The 27991-nt window shown below is 38.2% G+C and overlaps 1 protein-coding gene across 2 annotated transcripts in view; it reads left to right on the forward strand.

Annotated features, from left to right (window-relative positions):
• Positions 1 to 11685: 11685 nt before the first annotated feature.
• The window catches only part of LOC142850432 (cytochrome P450 2C25-like), a 61566-nt gene continuing 45260 nt past the window's right edge, over positions 11686 to 27991 (forward strand). Inside the window, exons 1-5 of one of the 2 annotated variants that reach the window (XM_075973979.1) lie at positions 11686 to 11853; positions 13372 to 13534; positions 14008 to 14157; positions 17713 to 17873; positions 25300 to 25441. In XM_075973979.1, the coding sequence (XP_075830094.1) occupies positions 11686 to 11853; positions 13372 to 13534; positions 14008 to 14157; positions 17713 to 17873; positions 25300 to 25441 (784 nt within the window). The remainder of the gene's footprint in view (positions 11854 to 13371; positions 13535 to 14007; positions 14158 to 17712; positions 17874 to 25299; positions 25442 to 27991) is intronic. The other variant, XM_075973977.1, reaches the window with a different exon arrangement.

Consider the following 27991-nt stretch of genomic DNA (forward strand, 5'->3'; position numbering starts at 1 on the left):
CTATTCTCAGGCCTTTAAACCTGCTTTCAGACTTGCCCCTGTTTTCCTGAGTATTTGTGTTGCAGTCAGATTACATGGGAAATTATCAGTTATAAGGCCATGTGCACCAATTGCTTTAATAAATTAATTCTCATTCATCTATTACCTTTATGTCTATCATCCCCCATCTCATATATGTATGCATTTTGTCTCTCCTTTCTATGTCTGTCTATCAACTTCTGCTTCTGCTTCTTAAGAAACCTGAGTGTAGTGGCATTTCATTTTTATTTTAATAAACAAAGATTGTCTGATGTTCAGGAAAAATAAAACAGCCATACTGGCCACCCTTACAGACCAGGCAGCAATGACACACACCTTAAATCTAGTAACCACATTGACACACACATTTAATCCCAGTAGCCATACTAGATTTCCATAGAAACCAGGTGGTGGTGGTGTACTCCCTGAATCACAGAACTAGAGAGGATTATAAAATGGAAGGAGACAACTGTCAGTATCAGTCTCATTCTGAGGTTTCCTGTAGGCCGGTTCACCATTTTTGGACTGAAGTCAAGGTAAGAGCCAGTGGCTGACTGCTTACTTTTCCGGTCTTCAGGTTGAATTACAATATCTGTCTCTGAGTTTTTATTAATTGTGTTTCACCTGAGTATTTAGAGAGCTAATTTTCTTGACATTGCTTTTATTATTTCTTTTGAAGTTAACTGTGCATACACTTCTAGAGTATAAATAATTCATATATTTGGTATTCTTTAGGAATTTTTAAATGTGTTATAAAGTGCTGTGTTGCTTTTGGGGAATTAGATTACGTACTGTTTCTATGCCCTTTATTTGAATTATGGTATTCCTCTTAATATCCTAAAATATTTTCTCTCACTCTTTTGTAACAAAAATTTACTGTAAATTTTTTCATTTACTTGTAGTGAGACTCTTCAGCTCATAACATATTTTCTTTAATTGAAGAGAATCCTACTGAATACTTTGTGGGCCTCAACTATTATTCCCCATTGCTTTCACATTGTTTACAATTTTAATCCTTTTATATCATGTGTATATTTATGTATCTATACATGTCAAATCATAATTTCACCATACGTATTATGTGTCTCTGGTTAACTTACACATTTTCATGTAACACTATATCCCTAACTCTTATGAATTCTTTGATTTATTTTTACTGAACTAGAAAGTTCAGCAGGTGAAAGCACTTATGCCCCAAGAATGAAGATCTGAGTTCAGATTCCCAGCTTCCATATGAAGACTTGGCATGTTTGTACATTTCTGAAACCCAGTACCTTGATTTAGCCACTCCTTATGTGTGAATCCAAACTTCTATGCACTGACCAAGAGACACACCTCAGCTGCTTCAGCCTACAGGTTCCTTGAGCCACCTTTCAACCTCAATGTTCAATCATACCCTGCAGACCTTAACAGAGTAATTCAGCCTGATAATCCTTTCCAAACACCCACCACAGCCTTAGTTATTCTCCTTAACACCAAACTTGAACCAGGACACATTTCCTTCATATCAGCCAATCTCCATGTATCTACCATCTGCATTCATTCCATTTAAGCCATATTCAGTCTTTAGACTCAACCTACCCCACACTTTCTCTATTCAATCCCAATCTTCTCTGTCGATTTCAGACAGAACTAAAGAAGTCAACATACACAGATTATTATTGCCAAAATAGAAACAATGTGAAAGATAAAGGCAGTATATCCCCTACAAAAGTCCCCAGTCCTATAGAACTTTATCCTATGAGAATTACCTAAGATGAACCTCAGGACAAAGGATTTAAAAGAAATCTCATTCATTTTAAAAAATCCAGGATGGAATGAGTAGAAGACTCAGTGGTTCAGAGCATTGAATACTTGGTCGTCTAGAGGTCCTGTGTTCAATTCTCAGTGCCTACATCGTAGTTTATAACCATTTATCATGGGATCTGATGCCCTCTTCTGGTAGTAAGTTTATATGCATAATATATATCAACAAAATTTCAAGTTTATAAAGAGACATAAAGAAGAAGCTCATGAACTTAAAGAGAAGGAGTTAAAAATATAATCTACACCTGTGTGGTTTCCACGAAAAACCAAACAGAAACCTGGTGAAAATGAGCAACAGGAGTTAAAAATATCATTCAAATATAATTCAATCAGGAGATGGAATTACTGAAGAGGAATAGAGATGAAATGAATATAGAACGGCAAAGCACAATAACCAAGTAGAAAATTCAAGGGAAAACCTGAAAAGATCATTAATTAATCAGAAAACAGAATGCCAGGACAGAAAGATATAGAAAAGGATTAAGACAAAATGAGAAAAGAATATGAAAAAATTACAAAAAGCATAAAGTGAATATATAGAGAATGTGAGATTGAATTTTTAGTTATAGGAATAGATTAGGAAGAATATTCATAGATCAGTGGCATACATTAGACTCCAATAAAAACATAGAAAAGTTCCCCAGTAATAAAAGAACACACACTACCAAAAAGAAAAGATCAGAAAAGAAACTTCTCACCACATCTCATGGTTGGAAAACTAAGTATATAGAACATAGAAACAGCATTGAAAGGTATCAGAGAAAAACACATATCATATATGAAGGAAAATCCATCAAAATAATGGTTGTTTTCTCAATAGAAATGTTGAAAGCCAGAAGAGCTTAGAGCAGTGCATTCCAAATCTTAAAAGAGCACAGCTGCCAATCTAGAGTAAGTATGTAACAAACTGTCTGTCACATATGAAGGAGGAAAGACTCCAACGTGTGAATAGCCTACAAATGTTTATCCCTCATTCTGTGTTGTAATAATTGGATCGGCGGGGCTGCATCCCTGGCACCCCAAACGCCTGCACAGCTAGCTTTAGCTTATGCCCTTAAATAATTACACGGAAACTGTATTCTTTTAAACACCTCTTGGCCCATTTCTATCTAGCCTCTTCTAGGCTAGCTCTCGCACCTGGACTAGCCCATTTCTAATAATCTGCTGTAGCCCACGAGCTGGCTTACCAGGAATGATCTTAACCTGCATCTGCCTGGAGTGGGAAAATCATGGCGACTCTCTGACTCAGCTTCTTTCTCCCAGCCTTCCGTTCTGTTTACTTCACCCACCTAAGGGTGGGCCTATCAAATGGGCCTAGCAGTTTCTTTATTGCTTAACCAATGAAATCAACAGATTGATATATGACACTCCCACATCACTTCCCCTTTTTCTGTTTAAACAAAAAAAGGAAGGCTTTAACTTTAACATAGTAAGATTACATATAACAAAACAGTTATCAAGCAAGAATTACAGTTACAATATTTATATCTATTTCATCTTTTATCATAACAATGGAAAACTATAACTATCTATCCATTCTTCAACTCCATCAAAGACTCCAGAAGGATATAATATTACCTAACAAACACGAAGTCCAAAACTTTAGAAATAACAGAGACATCTCGCTGCCTGGACAGTCAGTCACCCAAAGTTCTTTTGTACCATTGGGGCATCCATCTTCAGCCTTCAGGCCCAAACTATCTAGCAGACATTTTCATCAAGCAGGAAATTCCAAAGACAGTTCAGTCACTTTCTGCAGTATCCTGCAGAATGTCTCGCAGACTCTTTCATGAGTAAGGAACCTCGAAAGACCATCTCACCTTTAGGCAAGTTCAGCAGTCCTCTCTCTGCAGGTTCTTTGTGTCCAGTTTATGCATCAGTCCAGGCAAGAGCAGTTTCTTGCCCAAATGGCTATCAAGCTCCATAAGGATCCTCTTCGATGCCCATCTTCCTCTCGAAGTAGCTGGTGCTGCCAGGAGCAGATGTGTCTCTTTGTCATGAAAAGCTCTAAGTTATTAAAACATTAAAAATGCCATATTCTGCAGTCTTTGAAAGATATGAAGAATGTCTATCTAACTGAAATGTATCTCTATATATCTAGAAAATCTAACTAACATGACTACAAACTTGACTATTATTTATGATTATCCATCAACAACCTATATTTCCTAATTATACATTACATTTTAAAAATGAACTACACAATCACAACACCTTATTCAAAATCAGAAATACATATACATATAACAAAATTGAACTTAAAATCCACACCAATGCATATAACTCATACCTATATCATTTCCCCCTTTAAATGTAAAAGAACATTTATAAAAATATTTTGGGAACATGGGCGCAGTGTTTTCTCTCCAAACTGCTTCCTGCTGAATGGGGGCACTGTTAATCAGATCATTTAGGGTATAACCTGTGTGCCAGGTTTATCTCAGTTGGCAGTTGAGTGAAGTAATTTTTTTGAGGGTGTTCACAGGAACTTTTCGGGAGGTCGTGGTCTATCATACCATATCGGGATAGATGCAATCCACAGGGTCTGGTCCTCTGTGAAAACAAAAGAAGACCCTCTCCAAAGCATCATATCCTTAGACCCAAATTCTGAAGTCATACCCTCATGATATCCGTTTTGGTTCCACTTGGCAGCCCATATAATGAAATGTCTCTCTGAACTTAGCTCCTTTACAGTCAAAAATTTTAAAGAAAACACAATAATACAAAGAATCCAGACTCTCTGTGAATTTTCCATTTTTATGTGGCTTATTTTTACTTTATTTCTCTTAATCTATAACTATCTGTAGTCTGTCTCTTTAAAGACTTTACCTTTTTTTTTAAACCATTAACTTTATTCTTTATATTCTTTTTCTTCTCTCTCAAGCCTACGTACATTCATCCAACATTGTGATCCATAGAGGTCTTTTATGTCTGAATCTGTCGTATTGTGAATCTGTAATTTTTTTTTTACTATCCAGGAGCATTTCTTCAAATGTTAAGCAGTTCTTAAAAACTTAAGTTGCGCCATATAGGGGTAATACGGTATTGCCTGTTTCCTGCTGAGTCTAAACCTTAACTGCACTGTTTTTATGGTAATTACGGTAGTTCCTGCCTGAGACTAGCACAGTTCATCATGGGGGAGCCAAGCAGCTCCTGCCTTAGAGCCATTTGTTGTCCCTGAGCCATGCACAGTTCCAGGCACAGAGCAGTCCACATTGGAGCCACACTCAGCAGTTTAATTTTGAGACTGAGCGTGCAGCATAGAAACTCTTTTTATCCAAGTTACAACCAAATCTGACACGCAGAGCACTGTGCAGTCTGAAAACATATCTCTTCCGCCATGCTCTTCCACCTGCCTAAGCCTGATTCTGCCATCTGCACAGGTGGAGGCGGGGAGTGCTGAGAGCACTCTCCTTCCGATCCCAAGCAGGAACACAAACATCCACTCCCATAAAATCCATTGAAATGCTTTAAAGCCAGAATTTGCATTGGCAGCACAGTCCCAAGAAGCCTCAATTTAAAATTATGCAGCTTTTTTTCTGCTGCTGTTGCCGAATCAGGAAATCTGTCTACAGCACGCCATCAACAAATAGCCAAAAGCTGTGTTAAATTCTGTTTTTTTCTGTGATTAAAATTAAGCTTTCTCAGGTTTTACGTGGAGTTCATTGGCATGTTGGGTGCCACTCTGTTGTAATAATTGGAGCTGCGGGGCTGCGTCCCTGGCACCACCAACTACTGCACGGCTAGCTTTAGCTTATGCCCCGAAATAATTACACGGAATCTGTATTCTTTTACACACCTCTTGGCCCATTTCCATCTAGCCTCTTCTAGGCTAGCTCTCGCACCTGGACTAGTCCATTTCTAATAATCTGCTGTAGCCCACGAGCTGGCTTACCAGGAATGATCTTAACCTGCATCTGCCTGGAGTGGGAAAATCATGGCGACTCTCTGACTCAGCTTCTTTATCCCAGCCTTCCATTCTGTTTACTCCACCCACCTAAGGGTGGGCCTATCAAATGGGCCTAGCAGTTTCTTTATTGCTTAACCAATGAAATCAACAGATTGATATATGACACTCCCACATCACTCTGTCCTTTTCCCAGTAAGTCTCTTGGCTGACCTTGTGGCAATTATCCAGGTACTGCCAAGGGTGTCTACCTTTCCCAGCTAAAAAAGTGAAGTGCTTTAGGAACAGGGTTGCTATCTTATATTCCGACTGACATATGTCTACTCTGCCATGTAAGTCTGGTATCTCTGTGGAGGATCCTCACAAATATATTTCTGAATATCAAGACAGCTATATTTTGTTTTTATGATAGGCATAGGGAGAGTAAAAAAGTTGCTCTGTGCCAAATCTCTTCCTGATAGCACCAAAGAATATTAGACCCTCAAGGAAGGAAGCTACAGATGGTTTTAGATGATGCCTTCTGGGCTATTGATGCCAAATTATCCAAGGAAAAAAACATTAATGAGCTGCTACGTATTTCCAGGAAACTGATTGAAGGTGAGGATGATGAAGAAAAAACAGAAGATAAAGATGATGTGGATAATGCACAGAGACACTACAGAATGGCTGCTTACCTGCTAAGGGTAAAACTGTCAAAAGAACCCTCTGCCTAAAAGTGTCTATCAGGACAGTTAAGAAATAACAGATTGTAGGGCCTGTGTTCTTCCTTGCCACCTTCAGATCAGCTTTCTTCTATTGCTCCCTGAAGAGAAAAAAAGTACCTTGTTCCCGTTGCCCGATTACCTATTGCTTCCTCCGGGGCATCTTCTACCTCCTGCCCCTCATGAATGCCTTCTTGTACCCCTCCCCATTTTTCATTGCCTCAAGGTCTAAGGAATACACAGCCTCAATTGTGAAGTGTTTCACATGTCACTGCACAGATGCTATTGCTACCCACAATGTTTGTCACCTATATTGGCCATCACAAGTGCTAATGTTTATTTAAAACTGAGTTTTTAACATGACATCACTGGAAAATATAAATTATTACTATATACCCATTCAGTTATTTCTCTTTGGCACGCTCATAATAACAAGCATTCTTGATTGTTGGACCAGTTGCAGCTTGATTGTTGATGTCTGTGGCTCTGAACAGCACAGAAGGCTAGATGATAAAGCTGTACAGAGTTAGACCCGGTCCTCATTGGCTGTACCACTAGGGAGAACTAACTGGTCCTGCCCTTCACTGGCTGAAGCGCCCAGGAAACTATACTTACATATGGCCAATAGCGAGACAGGAGAATGGATAGGCAGAACTGTCAGGGAGAGAGATTATATAGAAGGAGAAATCTTGGAGAAAGGAAGGAGTGAGAGATGGAGAAGGACATTAGGGGGCAGCCACCCAGCTACACAACAATCCTTAGCTTAAGGGTGAAAGTAAGATTTAAAGAAGTAAGAGAACAGGGAAATCCAAGAGGCAAAAGGTAAACAGGATAATATAAGTTAAGAAAAGCTGGTAGGAAACACGGCAAGCTAAACCTGGACATTTATAACTAAGTATAAGGCTCCTTTTGATTTATTTAGGAGCTGGGTGGCACCCCACAAAAGAGCCCATAGAGCAAAACAATAAACTACAGCCAGTGATGTAAGATATGTTTGTCCTATGACTGCACAGGTTCCCACATGATTCTAAGGCAGGTCTAGAGGCTCCATCTGTAAGCTCTGATCTTAGCACAGGGACATCAGTCTCTGCCTGTCATATCTCACTGAATTGCAGCAAACAGTGAAACCAGTGCAAGATTCTCTGCTAGCTCCACCCACCAGGTGCAGATTTACTCTCTCTTCAGGTCAAGGGAGTTGGGGAGGGTGGTGGTGACAGTTCATGTTGTTCCAGAAGGTCAATATGCAGATACACAAAGGGAATGGGGCAATGAAGTGTCATCACAACTGCTTTAGTACAGGTTTAGAGTCCAAGGCAATGACTTTTCCCTTCCAAATGTATCCACTGCTCCTGGCTAAACTAGGGAAGTAGATGCGACAGAGACATGCCTTGATTCCTAAATTCTTCAGTATAACTTTTCTTTCTATTTTACCTAGGTTGGGCATTAGAGATTCTCAGTTGGCTTTCTTAGTTCTTGAACTTGGTCTAAGAACACCTAATTGACTATTGTGTCTGTACGAATATGAACACTGGAGAACATTACTATTCACTCTTTGAAATGTTGTCTGAATAAGTCACAAGAACAGTCAACTAGAGTAGCACAGATTCATAAAATGATAAAAATATTAATTACAAACTCGAAAACACACTGATTTCAGAACATACCTATGAAATATTTGAACAAATCTCTGAATTCCTTCTACTCTTACCTCTTATTTTCATTTTTAAAATTATGAATTCAAATTTTTTAAGTGTTAAAACAAGGTAGATACTTAAGATACTGGCAATACAACCATTTCCTTTAATTTAGTTGTCAGATCCCACTATGTCAAAAACGTGTTGTTCTAGAGGATTTTGCTGGTGGATGTTACTTCCTTGAAAGAGGAGGTAAACATGAAGGCTGACTGACTGTTTAGAACTGCCATGCTTCCATCTAATCTGCCTTGCAAACCTCACAGCTTTGCAAATCTTTACACACTGTCATTTTAGGGTGACAGGTAGGTGCTTGGGTTGGTCATGTAATATATGTTATTACCTATGTGGCTTAGGGGAAGTGAGCTGGAGACTTTGTGGTCCTCCTGGTCCTCAGAGGTCAGGCTCAAACCCCTCTGGTGACTTTAATACTTCTCAGAGTGGGTGAGCTCACTCTAGGACTTCCTGTGTTCACAGGAGCCATATACACTATGCAGATGCCCTGTCCCCGCTGCTGAGCACCTGCTGGCTCATTTGAAATTATCATGTGGATTGAGAAAGCCAGTGTTTCTTTTCTTATTTTCTAATCCAGTTGCATAATTAAAATAATCACTGTGATTTTTGTTTATATCTCCATACATTTGCCCTAGCCAAAAATTTTCTGCTGTCTAATTGATAAAATAATAATATTGAGTCCAGGTTTGTTTAATAAATGTTTTTATGTTTTAAGAAAAAAATAAGAACTTTATATGGCGAAGAGGCTAGAATGTTGCAAGTCTAGAACTAAATGACTGGGGCCATCTCTGCTTCCATTCAGCAATATTCCTCCCAAATCCTTATGTGATTATGAGGTAAACTTTGAATACACACATATATACACAGACACACACACACACACACATATATATATATATATATACAGATTCTTTGCTTTGTATATATATTATATATTCATATATATATTTATATGAATATATTTATATATCTATATCTATATATTTTGTTGGCTCCATCAACCAAAATACTAAGAACTTTAGAAGGCATCTGAGTTCTGTACCTGAGTTTTTTTCCATATTTTAAAATTACTTTACCTAATGCTTTCATTGATAAATTTGACAAAAGTCTCTATTTATGGTTTTCTTTGAAATTGTTCCCATGTAGAACAGGATATTGGAAAACATTATTCCAGGTTTCTTAGCCATGATCCATCATATTTTGCTCCATAACAAACTATTTCTTTTTATTTCTTTGAGTGAGAACTATTTTTTCAGACATGAAAGAGAGACATTTTCAGAAGAGAAAGATGACCGGGAGTTAGAATGAGAAGGAAACAACATGGTAATGAACGGGTGTTTTTGATGTCACAGTCATGATATACTTGAAAAAAAAAGACATTATAAAATCTATTCAATTGTGTGATGAATATGCACTAGGATATTTTCCATAAAGGTTCCAAAATATTTAAAAAAATTATGTGATGTTGTAGTGATAATTCATTTGTATTTTGATATATAAAGCTTGACTGAAGATCAGAGAGTAAAACATCTCCAATTGTCAGCCTTATAGACCTAGAAGTGGTGACTCATACCATTAGTTCCAATAGTCACACTAGTTTGCTATAGAAATCTGGCAGTAGTTTTGTATACAATTAATCTCAGCCCTAGAAAGAAGTATAAGATGGGAGGAGACAGCACTCAGACAGAGTCTGATTCTGAGATTCCTGAAGGCAGGAACACCATTTCAGACTGAGGAAGAGCTAAGATCTGTGGCTGGCTGTTTTGCTTTTCTCACCTTCACGTTGAACCCCAATTTATGTGCCCGGGATTTTATTAATCTTGCTACATGATGTGGGTGAAAACATAAACAAGCTAACAAACAAAATGTAATGAAGGGTCAATAAAGCGTTTTCCCAAGAGTCAGTTCATTTTTGCTTGAGTTACAATAATTGGTTATACTTCATGCATCATCAATATCTCTTTACTCAAAAAGTAAATAAAAATATAGATCCGTTGAGCATAGAGTCCCATCTATCTTTAAGTGTTTTTTCATTCTTATATTCAATAAAAGAAAAAATTGGTCCAAAGCATCCTGCTGACTTACAAATGTGCAAGAACAAGTGTCACTCTGGGCATGAAAAGAACTCTACTAAGACTGTTTCATTCAAATCTATTTTTTTGAGATTTTAGGAGCAATATGATTTGGGCAACTAATTACTGCTTATTTCATTGAAAATAATGAGCATATCCATGAATTTGGGTTATTGAAGTTTATAATAGCTCCTTTTGTGTTTTTAATCTTTAATATTTCAATCTATTTTGAATCTTTGAGCAAGATTACAAAACTTGATCAAACTCTTCTGACTTCTATGTACAAACAATGATGACACAATAATTAACTAGATTCATGCTCACTGTGAATCCTAGTGATTATGATCAGTATAGTGCCATAGTCCACAGTCAAGAAATTATGATGAACATAATTAAACTGAGTGATTTGTATATAGAAGGGAGCAAAATACAAGAAGTGTGGGCTAAGTTAGAAATGCCCCTTAGGCTCACAGCTGAATACTTGAATACTTGGCACCCAATTGATGGTGCTGTTTGGGGTATTTTAAGTCATATCAAATATTTTTACTGTCTAGAGACTATTCTGCTTACATAGTTTTACATCTGCATTGGTGGTATGAAGAGACTTCTCATACCTTTCCTAAGGAAACTATGGTAAAGCCAGGGGAGTAAGTCCACTAGATAGTCGGTTTGATTTCTAAATTCTTCCAACTCTGAGCTGTGAGACACTGGCAGTGCTTTATTTCCCATTACCTTTAGCGAAAAAAAAAGGGATCTTTCATGGTTGAACTACACAACACTGAAACAGAGACACCTTTCTTCAGATAAACTTAATATGTATTTTCTGATTGGAGATGTATGACTAATAGCTATGTTTTGTTATCTTAGGTTTATAAGTGACCAAAGAGTGAAATAAGGAGCTATAAGACTTACATTGCTTAAGAAAATATGTCCAACTGTTTAATATAGGAAAGAAATATTTTAAATACACATGACCATGGAGGTGCACAGATATATTGGAAAAAATATAGCAAAATAAATGTCAATTTGAGGCCAACTTAAGCTGAACAGTAAGACTACGTTGACAAATAAATATATTTCATATCACATATAAACTATCCATAATCTTAAATTTCTACCTGGTCACTAACCTGAGAATATAAATGTTGAGTTGTTTTTCTTACATCTCAAAATTAATCTATTGCTTCTCAGAAATAGTTGCTCGTTATAAATGTTTGTTTATATTTATTAGCACTATTTGGACACCAATCTGTTTTGTTAAATCAGAAGTTCAACTGGATACCTTGTAAAGAGGGGAAAGGGTAACAACCATCTTATTTTTATTTCTATCAGATGGACAAAGTCTACTTGAGAGATTAAAGATTATCTGATTGACCAGCCAGTGATGTTCCAGAGAAGGACATGTTGATTCACCCTGTAGTGTTATAAAAGCTCCATGCTGGCTGAACACAGCTGTGTCAGGCAGAAGGATCTCCATGGATGCAGTTGTGGTCCTGGTGCTCAGCCTCTGCTGTCTGCTTCTCCTCTCACTCTGGAGACAGAGCTCTGAGAGAGCGAAGCTCCCTCCTGGCCCCACTCCTCTCCCAGTTCTTGGTAATTTCTTCCAAATAGATGTGAAGAACATCAGCCAATGCTTGAGCAATGTAAGTATTCTTTGTGCCCCGCCAGTACCTTATAAAGAAGATAAACTGACAGTTGCTTTAGATGAAAATCTAGTATCAGAGGCAATTTAGTAATAAATAGTCACAAAGTCAAAACTCTTTCAAAGTATTGTGTATCTTATGACTCTTATAGCTGGACATTGTCGGGATTTCAGTAATGAGTGGGGTTTCAGGTGAAAGGACATTTACTTTGCGTTTTATAAAACAAAAAATTCCACAAAATTGCAAAATTTGTGACTACTTCCTATCACAACACAACAAAAAAAACCAAACCTTTTCCATTATTTTTGGTTGAAGATCAATAGTGAGTAATGATTTATTCAATAAGTCATTAATAATAATGATATAATAGCGTTTTAGAAAAACATTTTATTAAGGTTATCTATTTGATGTTGGACTCTAACAAAGTAACTGATGCCTAATTTAACTAAATACCAACGGACAAGGAATAACACAAGAAATGCAACAGAGAAGCCAAGATTTCAACATATTTCGTGATGTTTGTATCCAGCCAGAGAAGGAACTATTTTTTTCCAGGAAATATTGCATGCCTATGGTGCAGCTCCCCTGGTGCCCACTCTCTGTGTTTGTAGTAGCATTACGCCAAATCTGGTTCCTCAATAGAATCAACTGTGGTGACTTACAAATTTGCATTTCAAAAGTAAGTGGGCCTTTACATTGATGCTTTATTGCTGCATCATTTTGTTTATTCCATTGGACCACTTGCCTATTTTTGTGAGTACCAGACAGTTTCTATCACATAATTGCATAATATAATTTGGTACCAGTTATTGTTATATCTCAAACAGCATTTTTACTCCCTAGGAGGGCCTTGACTATTCTTGGTCTTTTTAGGTACCATATCATGTCCTCTTCTCTTTTTCTAAACCTGTACATATGGCATCAGATATCTGATGTGTAGCATTAAATCTATAAATATAGTAATATGAGTTTAGTAGTATGTGTGTATGTTACTTGGTTTCTGTTTCTTCTCTGATCTTCTGACTACAGTTGCCAGTGGTTGAGGAAAGAGCCTCCACACCTGTGGGCTGGACGTCTGAGGGTCAGAGTGGAATGGCCTCTGTTCAATCAGGGAGTTGCTTCCTGAGTTGGGGAACTGGGACATGGTGGGAAAGATGGGAGGCTTGATGGTGGTTAGGGTGGGCAGGCGCTGAGACAGAGGGGGCGGTCAGCAGGCATGTATATTTCCTGTGTGGAGTTCTGCTGGTCAGCGTCCTGCTGAATGTTTTGGTGTGAAAATTCATTGTAATTCTTGTATGAGAACTACCTGAGTCTTGAACCATTATATGGTTTACTGAAGGTGATCAATAATTTATATTCACCCTGATATAATCTTCACGACTATTTAAAATTATGCTTTTCCTGAATAAAATTATTAAAATAGAGTGAGATATATTATCAGTGAGAATAAGGGGTTGACTCCATGGATAGTAAAATTATTTTTTTGCTAGTATTTACATTTCTCTCTCCTCTTTTCAGTTCTCAAAAGTCTATGGCCCAGTGTTCACTCTGTACTTGGGCATGCAGCCCACTGTGGTGTTGCATGGGTATGAAGCAGTGAAGGAGGCTCTGGTTGATCATGGGGAGGAGTTTGCTGGAAGAGGAAGCTTTCCAATCAGTGAAAGAATTAATAAAGGCCTTGGTAAGTAACTATACATGTTCATATGGGGGGGGTGCAGTGTTTCTGGTGAAAGAGAAGACTTAAAGGAGGGGTTGGACCTCTTCCTTAGGTACAGGTTGGACCTCTCTGTGGTTTCCACCCATCAGATCTCTCATTTGTCCCTAGAATATTTTTCTAGTGCTTTACCATTTTTTTATTTCTGAAATTTTATTTTTTATAAAAACTATCTTTTTTCAATGTACATACCATTCACAGTTCCCACTTCCTCCCTTGCTCCTACTCCTTCCAACACCCCCTCCACCACACCCCCATCCACTCCTCAGAGAATGTAAGGCTTCCCATGGGGAGTCAACAAAGTCTAGCACATTGCTTTGAGACAGGACCAAGGCCCTCTCCACTATATGTAGGCTGAGCACGGTAACCCTCTAAAGAGAATATATTTCTGAAAGCCAGTGCAAGCAGTAGGGAGAGACCCTGTTTTTCTATTTCTTTAGGCATTGTTTTTAGCAATGGAAACAGATGGAAAGAGATAAGGCGCTTCACTCTCACAACTCTGCGGAATTTGGGCATGGGCAAAAGGAACCTTGAGGACCGTGTTCAAGAGGAAGCACAGTGCCTTGTGGAGGAACTGAGGAAAACCAATGGTAAGTGCAGATTTCTGCATTTGCATCTTAGTCTAGGTGTGTGTGTGTAGTAATAAGAGCGGCGGGGCTGCGTCCCCAGCACCCAGGTCGCCTGGCTAGCTTATGCCTCGAAATAACAACACACAAATTGTATTCATTTAAGCACTGCTTGTCCCTTTAGCTCTAGCCCTTACTGGCTAATTCTGATATCCCGATCAACCCATCTGTAATAATCTGTGAGCACCGGTCTTACCAGGAAGATTCTAGCCTACGTCTATCCTGGGTTGGAGCTTCATTGCGTGTGTCTGCCCGGGAGCAGGGCATGGCGTCTCTCTGAGGCATCTGCTCCCAAGAGGAGAGCTGTGGAGTCTGAGCTCACTTCCTCCTCCTCCCAGCATTTTGTTCTGTTTACTCCACCCACCTATGTTTTAAACTATGAGGCCAAGCAGTTTGTTTATTAACCAATGAAATCAACAGATTGGTATATGACATTCCCACATCATGTGTGTGTGTTGTGTGTGTGATGCTGATCATACCCATTCTAAAATTTTTTTTGTTTTTAAATCAGAAGCACTGAATATGTTTCATGCTAATATTCTTTTGAGCTGAATAATTTTGCATTTCAAGGAGCACAAGTGTATTTTGTTTTTGTGGATCATTTCACCACGGTATAATTGCTACTTATAATAGTGGCAGAGCCCATTCAGAGGATATTTGTTTTCAATTTCTTGGATTACAGAGGTTTGAGGAAATTAACTGAGCAGTACAGAGATTCTCCTAGGCCAATGTTTATAGTCCTGGGTAACAGTGATATAATTTATACTTTCCATTTCTTAGCCTAGTGTAATAGAATTTTCATCACTTATATTGTCTACTGTAGCATGATCTTAAAATTGTATTGTTATTTGTTTAAAAATTATTAACTACGTTGAGAATTTTATAAGTGTGTTTTTATCATGATCATCCACCATCTCTACTGAGACACACCCTAGTTTTCTATTTATTCTGCTTGGTGCTGTCTCTTTATTTAATAATCACCTAACATGATTTGTGCTGGATGTATAAGATTTTTGTAAGAGAAACTTTATTAGTGCTTTCAGAATTTTGTACATGTTTGCAAATATGTTTTGAATGACATAGAATTACATAATTCCTCCTGTTTTCTTATTCTATCATTTTTCAGATGCCCTCCCTTGTCTTTTTCTAATGCCTTCTCTACTGTCAAGTTGATAGCCTCTTTTTGTTTAATTATATATATATATATATATATATATATATATATATATATATATATATACACACACACATATATAAACAACCTCTTGAGTAGTCTTTCTTGTTGGTTATCATATATTTGATTTTGGGGCTGATTCTAGTTCTTACAATCTTTCTTACTCTTCCTCTGTGATGTTCCTTTAGTCCTAGATATGGCAGTTATGATGTATTTGTTTCAGATAATGCAGGGATCACCAAAATTTGTTGGTGTCTGCATTCTGTCCAATTCTGGCTTTCGGTGATGATCTCCATTTGCTGTAAAAAGAAATCTCTTTAATAAGGGGTGATAACTACATTTACCTATTCATATAGGGATATGATTCTGAATACAATTAAGAATTTTGACAGTCAAGCAGACTAGATAGTATAGCCTTTTCTACGGTCTATCACCTCACTAGCCCCACACAGATGTCTCAATTTTGATCACATTCATCCATCTCCCTCTCATTCTTCTCATACATACCCATCTTTTCTTCCATACACTTATTTTGTAATTTTCCTTCAAAGAAAAATTGTGCTTGTCAAATATTCTTTATGTGTGACATTCAACCAAAGTGTGATCGATTTATTAGGGGCTACACTCTTGGATACTACCTCTTCGAGAAGGTAGTAATTGTCAATAACTCCTCCATTATTGGTAGGACATCATGTCCAAATTCTGTGACCATGAAAGTATTTTTTCTGGTATTAGCTTGTGCATGTCTTGGGTATCCTGTCAAATTTTCTGTGAGTTCAATCGTGCTCTGCCCTGCTGCACCCAGAGGACACCATTTCCTAATAGATATCTACCACCTCTGGCTCTTAAAATCTTTCTGTCGCTTCTTCTTCAGTCATCCTAAGTCTTATGAGGAAATGGTGAAGTACATATATTTAGGGCTGAACTGAATTTAGCCTATTTTCAGCGCCTTTATCTTTTGTAGCCTCATCTACTGTATTTGTCATCATCTACTGTAAACAGAAACTTCTCTGATGGTGATGGAGAAATATCCTGTATGTGTGCCTTTCTTCTGAATTATGTTTGAATTATGAGAGGTTACACTTTTAAAGAAAAATGACTCACTTTCTCTTGAGAGCTAAGAAGTGCCAGCAGGTTCTTAACTGTTGATGGGACTTTGTACCCACCTACCCTCTCCATACTCTGATATGGTCTGGCTTAAACTTACATGAGTCTTGTGTATATATATTACTTGTAGTTGATTAATACTAACAGATTCATCTGTTAATAATCTGTTTAAAAAGCCATCATCTGTACTGCTCAAATTATTTAGTAAAATAGAAAATGATGAAACACGTCTGAAAATTTTTGTACACTGTTGGTATCCTCATAATATCAAAATTAGGCAAAGCAGAAAAGAAAGGAAGAAATGAAGGAACAAAGAAAGAAAGAAAAAAGGAAAGGAACAAGGAAGAGAGAAAGAATTATAGGCTAACATCTCTGATGAATATGAAGAGCAATTTTTTCAATAGCGTATTTATAACCAAATTCATATTGCATCAAAACGATTATCCACTGTGATCTAATTGGATTTATTCCCAAGCTTCAGGGATGGTTAAATGTTTACATACCAATAAGTGTAAACAACTTCATTATTTCCTCCTACATGGCACTCTCTGTTTTGAATTACATTCTATCAAAACTCATATGACAGCACAAATAGAAAACAGGAAAAGTATTTATTAATCAAATTATGTCTTTAACTAAACATGAACTTCTTTTGCTAACCTGCTGACTCTGTCTGTAATTCTGTCAGTCACTTCTGCCCAAGGTCAAATTTCTTTCATGTGTGTTTGTAGAAAATGAATCACTTTCTTTTGCTACTGCTATAAATTCTCCCCATGCTTTTTCTTCTAATACGCTACTCACCTGCAGTCCTGGTATTCCTCCTTCCTAGGATCAATACTTGCTTCTGTGGTTTTCTCACTGTGGCTGCAGACCTTCCAGGTGTGCACTCTTCTACTTTCATCTGAGTGTTACATGGAAGACATTCTAGTAAGAAGAAGTTGTGAACACTAGAAATTTTAGGTTTTTAAAATCTTTTGTTTTCTTGCAAGTGCCAGATAGTTTAAAGTGTAAACATTGCTATATCAGATATGGTCTGTTCTTCTTATCTACTTAGGATGAGGCCACCTCAAATTTAAGATTAAAGTGATACATTGATTCTACATATAATGAATACTTACCTGTTAAAAAAAATTGTAGATAGGATATGGTTTACAACTTCTTAAGACTCTTTACCTGTTCACAAAACCAAAACAATCTATTTGTCCATTTTAATAGTATTTTTCCAATTGCTTCTTCAGGTTCACCGTGTGACCCCACGTTCATCTTGAGCTGTGCTCCATGTAATGTCATCTGCTCCACTGTTTTCCAGAATCGTTTTGATTATAAAGATCAGGATTTTCTTAACTTGATGGAAAAATTAGATGAGAATATTAGGATTCTGAGCTCCCCCTGGATGCAGGTGAAGTAAAGATCTTTTCCTCCTGAAAAGATATTTATAGTCCTTTATACTCAAAGATCAAATACCATATGGATCATGAAGTGAGGTGGCCTGACAACACAGTTTTGAATAACACATTATGGAAAGAATATCAGGAAGGCAGGTCTAAATCCTTTGCTATACAATAGCAAAACTGAACGGCAGTTTCCAGATTGGTTCAAGGCTGCTAGTTCCGTATCCCTTGATTTTCCACTTGATATCCAGAGAACTATTTGTATAAAATATTCCATTCACATCTGGAAGTGTGGCCAGTTGTTCAAAGGACATTCTTTTACGCATAAATCTTATCTTTTCGACTATTAAACACATCCTCATCATACTACTAGGCAGGAATATTTTAGTTTAGAAAGAATATTCCATAAAAGTAGAAAGAATATTAATGGCAATGAAATCTGACAGGAAACACTGAGTAGTACCAGTGGTTTGATGTGTCTGCTGGACACATTTGCCCTATTTGACAAATAGGTTGGAATGCGAAGAGAAGTGGTTTAACGCCGTGTGGCCCACATACATCTTATCAGAGTTATCCTTGACTGAACTGGCATCTCCTGAACACTCCACGAGAATAGCTGTGTTCCAGGCTGCCCAGTAAATCAATGCACCAAGCTGTCAGGCACTACTACGTGAGCAAATGTATGGTGTGGTATGGGAGAGACAGAAAAACAGTTCATGTACTGTGGAGAGAGGCACATCTAAGGAGGGGAAACAGTGAGGAGTGGGCTGACTTAGTTGCTAACCAGGGCAATGGTGATGTCTGGCACTTGGCTGCTGCCAGTGTTTATGTCTGGGTACATGGACCTGCTCCATCCTTGATCTATGTTGATGTCCACAGCTCCTGAAACCACCTAAGGCAAAGAGGAAAGGGCTGTACAGGGTTGATGGTGTCACTCACTGTCTGAAACCCTAGGGAAAATGGGTCCTGCACCTCCTCTTGTCAAAACAGGAGAGTTGGTCCTGTTGATGGGAGTGTGGGTGAGCCCGGCCTAAGAAACTGAGCTTGGCGGATATTACTCTGACTGCCCCTCATTTGTCCTGTGGGAGCATGGATCGGAGAGAGATGCTGCCCACTGACTTTGGCAGAGGGGAGAGTTGTCCAGGAAGTGATAAGATCGGGACAGTTGCCCTTTCCCCCACCAGCTGCAGAACTCAAGAGAGTGGAGCCAGTACCTTGTTTGGGCAGCACAGTAGAGTCGACATTGTTTACAGGGGTATAAGCAAGTCATCCCTGAAGTTCTGAATGTGAGAGTACTGGCTCTACTACTCATCTGTCATGAAGGGGTTTGGTTGGAGGAGAGATGTCCCCTTTATCATTATCCCCTCACTGCTTGAGGCACATGAGTGCGTTGACCCTCCCGAACCCAAGGAAAAACATATAGTTATCCTTTTGGATAAGGGAAGTATACAAAATTGCCGGGGAGAAAAGTGGGATGTTGGGGGTGGGGTGGGAAGGGGGTAAGGGAAGATGGGGAGAGAAAAGGTAGAAGTAAAGGAGGGGGGACTTGGGGAAACAGGAGGATCGGGATAAAGGAAGGTTGGATAGGGGAGCACGGAACCCCATTTCTTAGTTAAAGGACCCACTTTAGGATGGGCAGGAGACTTGACCCTAGAGGGGATCCCAGGTGCCCAAGCTGAGACCCCCAGTTAGTTCCTTGGGCAGCTGAGGATAGGGAACCTGAAATGACCCTATCCTAGAGCAATACTGACGAATATCATGCATATCATCCTAGAACTTTCATCTGGCGACGGATGGAGATAGAGACAGAGACCCACACTGGAACACTGGATAGAGCTCCCAAGGTCCCAAGGAGGAGCAGAAGGAGGGAGAACATGAGCAAAGAAGTAGGGACCACGAGGGGTGCACCCACCCACTGAGACAGTGGAGCTGATCTACTGGGAGCTCACCAAGGCCAGCTGGACTGTTACCAAAAAAAAGCATGGGATAAAACTGGACTCTCTGAACATGACGAACAATGAGGGCTGATGAGACGCCAAGGACAATGGCACGCGGTTTTGATCCTACGCAATGTGCTGGCTTGGTGGGAGCCTAGCCAGTTTGGATGTTCACCTTCCTAGATATGGACGGAGGGGGGAGTACCTAGGACTTACCACATGGCAGGGAACCCTGACTGCTCTTTGGACTGGAGAGGGAGGGGGAGAAAAGTGGGGGGAAGGGGAGAGGGGTGGGAGGAGGGGGAGAAGAATGGGAGGAGGGGAAGGGAAATGGGAGGCTGGGAGGAGGTGGAAATTTGTTTTTTTTTCTTTCTTTTCTTTATTCTCCTTTTATCAATAAAAAAAAATACATAAAAAAAAAACAAGAGCTGCAGCACTCATTGAAGCAGGCCCTGCTTCTAGCCTGGGCAGCACAGTAGAGTGGACCCTGTTGTTAGCAGCACAGGTGAGCTGGCCCGAGGTTGTGAGAGTGGAATAGCTGGCCACACCCACTAATCTGCAATGTGGTGGTAAGGGCTAGGGAAAGATGTCCCCCTCCCCTTGCCACTACCACCTGTGGTGTGCAAGAAACCCTACACTCCTCCTTGCCAACCTCAGCACTTTCTAAAGCTGGTCCTGCACCTCCACAGGCAGTACAAGAGAGCCAACTCTATTGCCCCTATTTATTATTATTTTTTTATTGAGAAAAGGAAAAAAAAACAAGTTTTTACGTCCTCCCAGCCTCCCATTTGCCTCCCCCTCCTCCCACCCTTCTCCCCCTCTGCCCTGCCTTCTCACCCTCCCCACACTCCTCTCCCCCTCCCTCTCCAGTCCAAAGAGCAGTCAGGATTCCCTACCCTGTGGTAAGTCCTAGGTCCTCCCACCTCCGTCCATATCTAGGAAGGTGAACATCCAAACTGGCTAGGCTCCCACAAAGCCAGTTACCTTATGGAAAAAGTAAAAGAGCACCAGGAATCCTTGAATGCTGCAAATCCTCGGGACTTCATTGATTATTACCTGATTAAACTAAAGCAGGTAAAATATTAATATCAATTTATTTATTGTTTGAGCATGTTGTGGTTTGTTGAATACTGAAATGTTTGTCAGATATGGTTTAAATCAGTATCAATTGAAAAACAGTTTTAGTATTTATTATGTGTTGTGATGGACCGTATGGACACTGATAAGATAAAGGGAGTTTGTTAACTAGAACACATTGGCTCTGTTCTTTAAAAATCGTAGCTGAGAACAGTGATACAAAGGGCAGGTAATGTGGGAAAAATTCTAATCAAGTGAAAATAGCCAACTATCATGGCAGTGTGAATAGTGGCACCAGAGATGTGCATGTTGTGTGGCAAGAATTCCTGCATGTCCAGTGAGTTAAAATAGTTTTATATATATTGTTATTTTAAAAGGATAGATAATGGAGTTAGTTTCAGAATATAAAGATATAAAGAGAAGTAGGTGGTGGGAAGAGAAGGTGTATGGAAGAATGAGGCTTTGAGTACAAACAAGTTAATTTTCACCAAAGGGGTTTAGAATTGGTATCTACTAGGTATCCTGACAGCATGAACTGCATTGGCATTGTGTAGTTTATTGAAAAGATAATTTTCCATGGAATTTTCTTGGAACTCAGAAAAAACACTTGACTCTAGATTACTGGCTTTGGTGTGGGCATTGATTCTACTCCACTGGTCTTATGTGTAGTGATACTTAGGAACCTGGCATCTGAGTGACCCCTTGTTGCTGTTTTTTTGGGGGGGGCAGACTATTTTTTTTCTAGTTTTTGCCTTGTATCTGGCTTTTAGAGTCAGGGTTTCTCTGTGTAACAGTCCTGGCTGTCCTGGAACTTGATTTGTAGGCCAGGCTAACCTCAAGCTCACTGAGATCTGCCTGTCTCTGCTTCCCAAGTGCTGAGATTATAAGCACGCATCACCACTGCCTGGCTAGTTTGTAAGAAATAGCTCACAGAACTAGTCCACTGAGTGTAAAGAGGTATCTCAGGACTGGAGCCATGTTTCACTTACATTATGTTGGTACCTTATGTGATTACAAAGCCCTGCCACTTCCAGCTCCTTTTAGTTGGAAAGCAATCCCTTACCATGATAAAACACACTACACCCAATACTAATCACTCCTTTCCGTTCACACCATCTTTAGCAGTTGTTAGTGTGGTTTCTGTATGTCCAGACTTGCCTACGACGAATGGATCATCTATACAGTCTCAGTATATGTGGCATCTGATTTCTGTTTTCTTGCACTTGAATGAAATCTTGGACATCCATCTAAGTTCACCTTGTTTCACTACTTCCTCCTTCCTTTGCAGCAAACTTCATTTCATGCATTAATAGCACAATGCACTTATTCGTCACTTATGGATATTTGTTTTATTTCGGCCTGAGGCTTCTCTAAGCTATATATATGAACATATATTGACATCACTTCCTCTGACTATATCTCCAGATCTGGGGTTTCTGAGACCAATAGTAATATCTTTATTGTTTTCTTTTTTGAGAAACTGCTTAAAAATCCATTATAATACAGTATTTCACATCTATGAGATCCCCTATTTTCCAAATAGCTGGCAGAATTTGTAATTTTGAAATATAAATATTAACAACAGTTCAGTCAGTATGAAGTGGTACCTCAGGACTGATTCGATTTGTATCTCCTTAACAAACAGTTAGAATGGACTTTTTTTATTGTGCAGTTTTGCTTGTTCATGTCTTCAGAAAATTTTTATTCTAATATTTTTGCCCATTGGACTGCTTGCTGCGTGGAGCCATATAGTAATGTATGTATGTAGGTAGAAACCTTTCCATATAAATGACATGGAAACATATTTCCATCCTGTAGGTTGTCATTTGCACATTCTTAGTTATGTCCTAAATGCATTAGCATTCTGTTATGGGTGAAGTCTTGTTATCGATCTGTAAAGTATGAGTACAAGTCATAAGGAATGAGGCTTATCCTTGTCCATGTTTCTTTACACTTCTAGCATCCTTCTTTTCATGTAGGTATTCTGCTGTTCTGTCATCATCTGATACAGACTCTTCCTTTAGATGGAGCAGTCTTTGAACTCATTTTTAAAATATTGGCTGTAGGTGTTAAGGTTAACTCCTTGCTATCAAAGCTCTATTGGTATTGATATTGATTTGTGTGTCAATACTTCATTACAGTCATTACTGTAGCTCCTCAATAGGATTATGAAATAATCATTCTATGTTTGATATGTTCGTTTTGTTTTTATTTTTTGCAATATTTCATTAATTCTATGAGAATTTCATGAGATGTAATTTGAACATTATCCTCAACTTTTATCACCCTCCTCTCAATCCTCTTAACTCTTCTTACCAAACTTTGTAATTTCTTTTTTTCCCCATTTCAGCATTGAGTCCAATGTCTGTTGTTCACCTAGCCTCAGGCCTGACATGTAATTACGCTACTGGGAGGGGGTGTCACATTATTGTAGGAAATTCACTAGCCCTTCACAGGAACTAATCATCTAGAATTGGGGTTTCATATTTTCTCCCCATACTTTATGTTTTTTTTAAAGATTTATTTATTTATTTTGTATACAACATTCTGCCTCCATGTATGCCCACATGCCAGAAAAGGGCACCAGATCTCATTATAGGTGGCTGTGAGCCACCATGTGGTTGCTGGGAATTGAACTCACGACCTCTGGAAGAGCAGCCAGTGCTCTTAACCACTGAGCCATCTCTCCAGCCCCCTTATGTTGTACTTTTATCTGATGGAACCTACACAGTTTTTGGGAACCCTGTCACAGTCATTGTGAGTTCTCATGTTCATCTGTCATTTTGTGTTCATCAAACACAGATTCCTTGATGCTACTGATCACAGATGATTTACATTTCTGCCCCCTCTTCCTCAAAGATCCTTAAAACTTCTGGGGAGGAGTGTGTTCTTGGTGTGGGACAATTGTCTATACTCTGTCAATTATATTTTAAATAAATGCTGGTTGGCCCATAGCCATGCAGGAAGTATAGGTGGGACAACCAGACAGGAAGTAGAGGCAGGTCAATGAGAACAGGAGAATTCTGAGAAGAGGGAAGCTCCCTCTGCTGTCCTGTCTAGACACAGAAGAAGCAAGATGTGATTATGCCGCTGAAAAAGGCATGACCCATATGGACAACACAGATAAGAATAATGGGCTAATGTAAGTTAAAAGAGTTAATAAGAAGCCTGAGCTAATGGGCCAATCAGTTTATGATTAAGTAGTCCTCTGTATGATATCTTTGGGACTTAATAACTGCGGAAATGGGGCAGGACAGAAACCTCAGTCAACATATTATGATTTAGAGTTGATCAGGACACAATGCTTCATTCTGTGTACATTGAACCATTGGGTGTCTCTTATTAATTGCCATCTCCTGAAAGGAGAAGTCTCTCTGATCAAAAGGAAGTGATTTATGTTCTATGAATATCGTAGTAAGTCATTAGGAATCATTTTAACACTATGTCCATTAGTCTATTAGAGTAATAGATTTGACCACCAATTCTTAGACACATAACAGTGACAGATATGGGTCTTATGTAACATGGTGGGTCTTAGACCCAATCTGTGCTTATATCCAAAGAATATCAGCATAAGAAAAGGCACTTGTACATTTGTGTTTGTTTCCTGCTATTTCTCAAAAGAGCTGAGATAATCAATCTAGAAGTCATCAACGGATTGATGGATGGTGGATAAGAATTGTGGGAAACACATGCAAGGATATGTTACTTTTCAAAATAAGAGAAAATTTAGTAATTGATGCATTAAGATTGAATAGGTTTATTTAATTCAAGGACAAAGAATTTTATTACAGACTCATTTAGTTTAGTAGAGAATGCTCAGAGCTAGAGTCAAATGTCTTCCACTGTTCTTTACCAAATTGAGAACACACGCCTTCCATTTTTTGTATCTACCTGTATATCCTCAAATTAGATCTATGAAACATTCTTCCTCTTACAGTTTTGAGAGGACAGAATACATAATGAATAAAATGTTTCCTTTATGTTACAAAACCGTATATGTTTAAGTGTAGATAATCAAATCATTGCAAGAGTTAGGCTAGTCAGGAATTTAGGGTGAAATAGAAATTTATGAGAATCTGTGCCACGGACTTTGAAATTATTTGTTAATTTCTTCTCTACTCTACATTTAAATATCTTTGTTGGCAATAAAATAAAATAAAGATTTTGTTGAGGTCTTATTATTAAAAAACTTGCTCATAAATAAAATATCATGCCTAATTAACTATACCCAAAATCTATATGACTCAGTAAACTTCTATACAGTTAGAATAACCATTTGGAATGAATGTTATGGAGTTTTACTTTAAATTTTATACTTTCAGTAATAAATATATAAATTTGCTTGAAACTGTAGAATCATTGTAATCAGATGTTATGATAAAAAATTTATCAGATTATTGCATCAAATTATTCTCAGGAAAGCCACAATCAACAATCGGAATTTACACTTGAAAATCTGGCAGTGACTTTGTTTGACCTGTTTTCTGCTGGGACAGAGACAACAAGCACAACACTGAGATACGCTTTACTGCTCCTGCTGAAGCACCCTGATGTCACAGGTGAGGACACAGGTGCTGACCACAGTGTTCCTATAAGATGCTGGAAAGACTCTGCTAGTGTCCTGTGTGTTGTTTTCCTTAGAGAAGTCTCAGTCCTTCACCTTCTATGCCATTCACCGGCTGTAATAAAGAGCATGACTAAGAGAAACAGACTGTAAGACAAACAATCAAATTCTAGTCAGTGTGAGATTTCTGGAGGGAAATCTGAAATAGGCATGACCAGCATACATTGTCCTTCAGACACATGTCCTTTTATTCTTAAGTCATGTTTTAAGGTCAGCTAAAATCTAGTTTTGTTCTTTCATTCTTATGAATCAACCTTTGGGAAGGAGAAAAGAAAATTCACCTCACTGAAGCCTAGACTTTACTGAGTCTGGCTGGGATAATGTGCATTCTGAGATTTCAAAATATTTAGATTCTCTAGTAAGTTTTTTGATCAATGTAAAAAATGTAGATTAAGAAATTTCATCAGTTCAGAAGTCCATTTCCTTAAACGTTTGTTGAACAATGATCTTTTCAACAGTATCAATAGTACACTTTTCTTTCACACTGTAGTTTAAAACAGATCGATTGGTCCAGCACTTACAAAACACACCCTCCCTTCTGTGCCCAATATAAGATAAAAGCACAATCATGACTCAAATTGTTTTAGGGTAGGAAGAGGTAATAACAAGTAGCTAAGAATGCTTCACTAAATTACTAAAACATTATTATGAGGGATAAGAAAATATAGAACAGGAAAAATGATGTTGAAACAGAAATGTTAGATGATCATGCATGAAGTAAGACACAAAACCTATGAATCTCTATCTATAGACATGTAAAGATTCTGGATCCAAAGCAATAGCAGCTTAAGAAGAGAACAAAGTTGAATATAGGATGCTGGACTTGCTGAGGTTCCCTTCTTATTCCCATTCAGCATGTCACACCCCTCCAGCTAAATAAAATTCTTTTTTTTAATTGAGAAAAAGGAAAAAAAAAGTTTCCCCCTCCTGCCAGCCTCCCAGTTCCCTCCCCCTCCTCCTACCCTTCTCCCCCTCACCTAAATAAAATTCTTAAAAGAAACTAAGTGTTAGTAGCTCTTTACCTAATACATTGACGATTGTCAAGGAATGAGCAATGCATAGGGATGAAAGCAGAGGCTGGCAGCACTTGAGTCTCAGAATTCTAGATCTTAGAGCCCCATCTCTGCCTTGTTCCATGAATGTGAACAGTGGGGTCACTCATCCAGACAAAAAGAATAAATCAGGACTCCTTATTTCACCAATTTAATAGAAAATATTTTCCATGTATTTACCACAATGAATTGAATACCAATCCAAGACACAGACTCATGGTGTTTTCAGGACTGAACAGAAGCATGGAACTCTTCAGGGAAATACTTGAGTCACACATAAACTTTTCCCATTGAGACTAAACCAAAATTCTCAAAATCATCTGGCTTCTTTTGTGTTTATAAAATAAAAGACAGAAGAAACCTCTAGGTTAACCATAAGTTTTGCTCAATTTTCCATATCTTCAGGAAATTTGAGAGATCATGTTTTATCCTATTACCTGAAGTAAAGTAACAGGAAGTCATAGGATCCAGGAATCTGAATAGCAGTTATCAGAGGGTAAGAGTATCATAGAAGTTGTTGGGTACCACCCCTGAGAAGCTCCCAATTCAATATTTACCATATGGGTGCTGTAGGTGTGAACATAAAGAGGGAATGAAAGAGAAACAACTGTAGTGTAATGCTCTGTTAATTGAGAATATATCCCAGCATTTCAAAGTATCTACTAAAATTTCCAATAAAATTATAACTAAAAAAGGAAAATTACAAAAAAACCACCCAAACCCCCTTAAAAACAATAAAGGAAAATTACAAACAAAATATTATAAGGCATAAGAATGCTGCTAAAATTGAAAATATTCATATTTCTATGCTAATGAATAATACTTATATAATTTTAACTAATCTAACAATGATTGGTATCACAAAGTATTATAACTCAATCTGCTGTTTTTTTCCCTTTTAGTGAAAATGGATTTTTTCACATAATATATCATGATTATGGTTTCTTCTCCCTCTACTCCTTCCTGAAAATCACCTTCTCTCACACCCAAATACCCTTCTTTTCTGCTTCTCATTAGAAAACAAGCAGCCTTCTAAAGAATAATATATAAAGTAATACAATGTAATAGATATGACACAACAAAAAAATAACACATTAGAATTAGGCAAAAGAAAGGGAAAGAACTCAAGAGAAGGAATAGGAAACAAAAGCCATTTCTTTTGCCCACAAAGAATCCCACAATAACAGTAAACTAGAAGCCATAATGTAAAGCAAAGGCGTTTGCATATCTGTACAGGCTCTATTCATGCTGACTTGGTCTCCATGAGTGCATATGTCCTTGATTATTTTGATTTTAGAGAACCTTTTATTCTTAATACCCTCCATCCCCTCTGGTTCTGGTGCTCTTTCTGCCTCCTATACCACAGTGTACTCTGAGCACTGAGGAAAGTAATTTGATGGAGACATTCCATTTAGGAATAAGTATTCTGCGGT

The sequence above is a fragment of the Microtus pennsylvanicus genome, chromosome 5, assembly GCF_037038515.1.
Source record: "Microtus pennsylvanicus isolate mMicPen1 chromosome 5, mMicPen1.hap1, whole genome shotgun sequence".
NCBI classification, from domain to species: Eukaryota; Metazoa; Chordata; class Mammalia; order Rodentia; family Cricetidae; genus Microtus; species Microtus pennsylvanicus.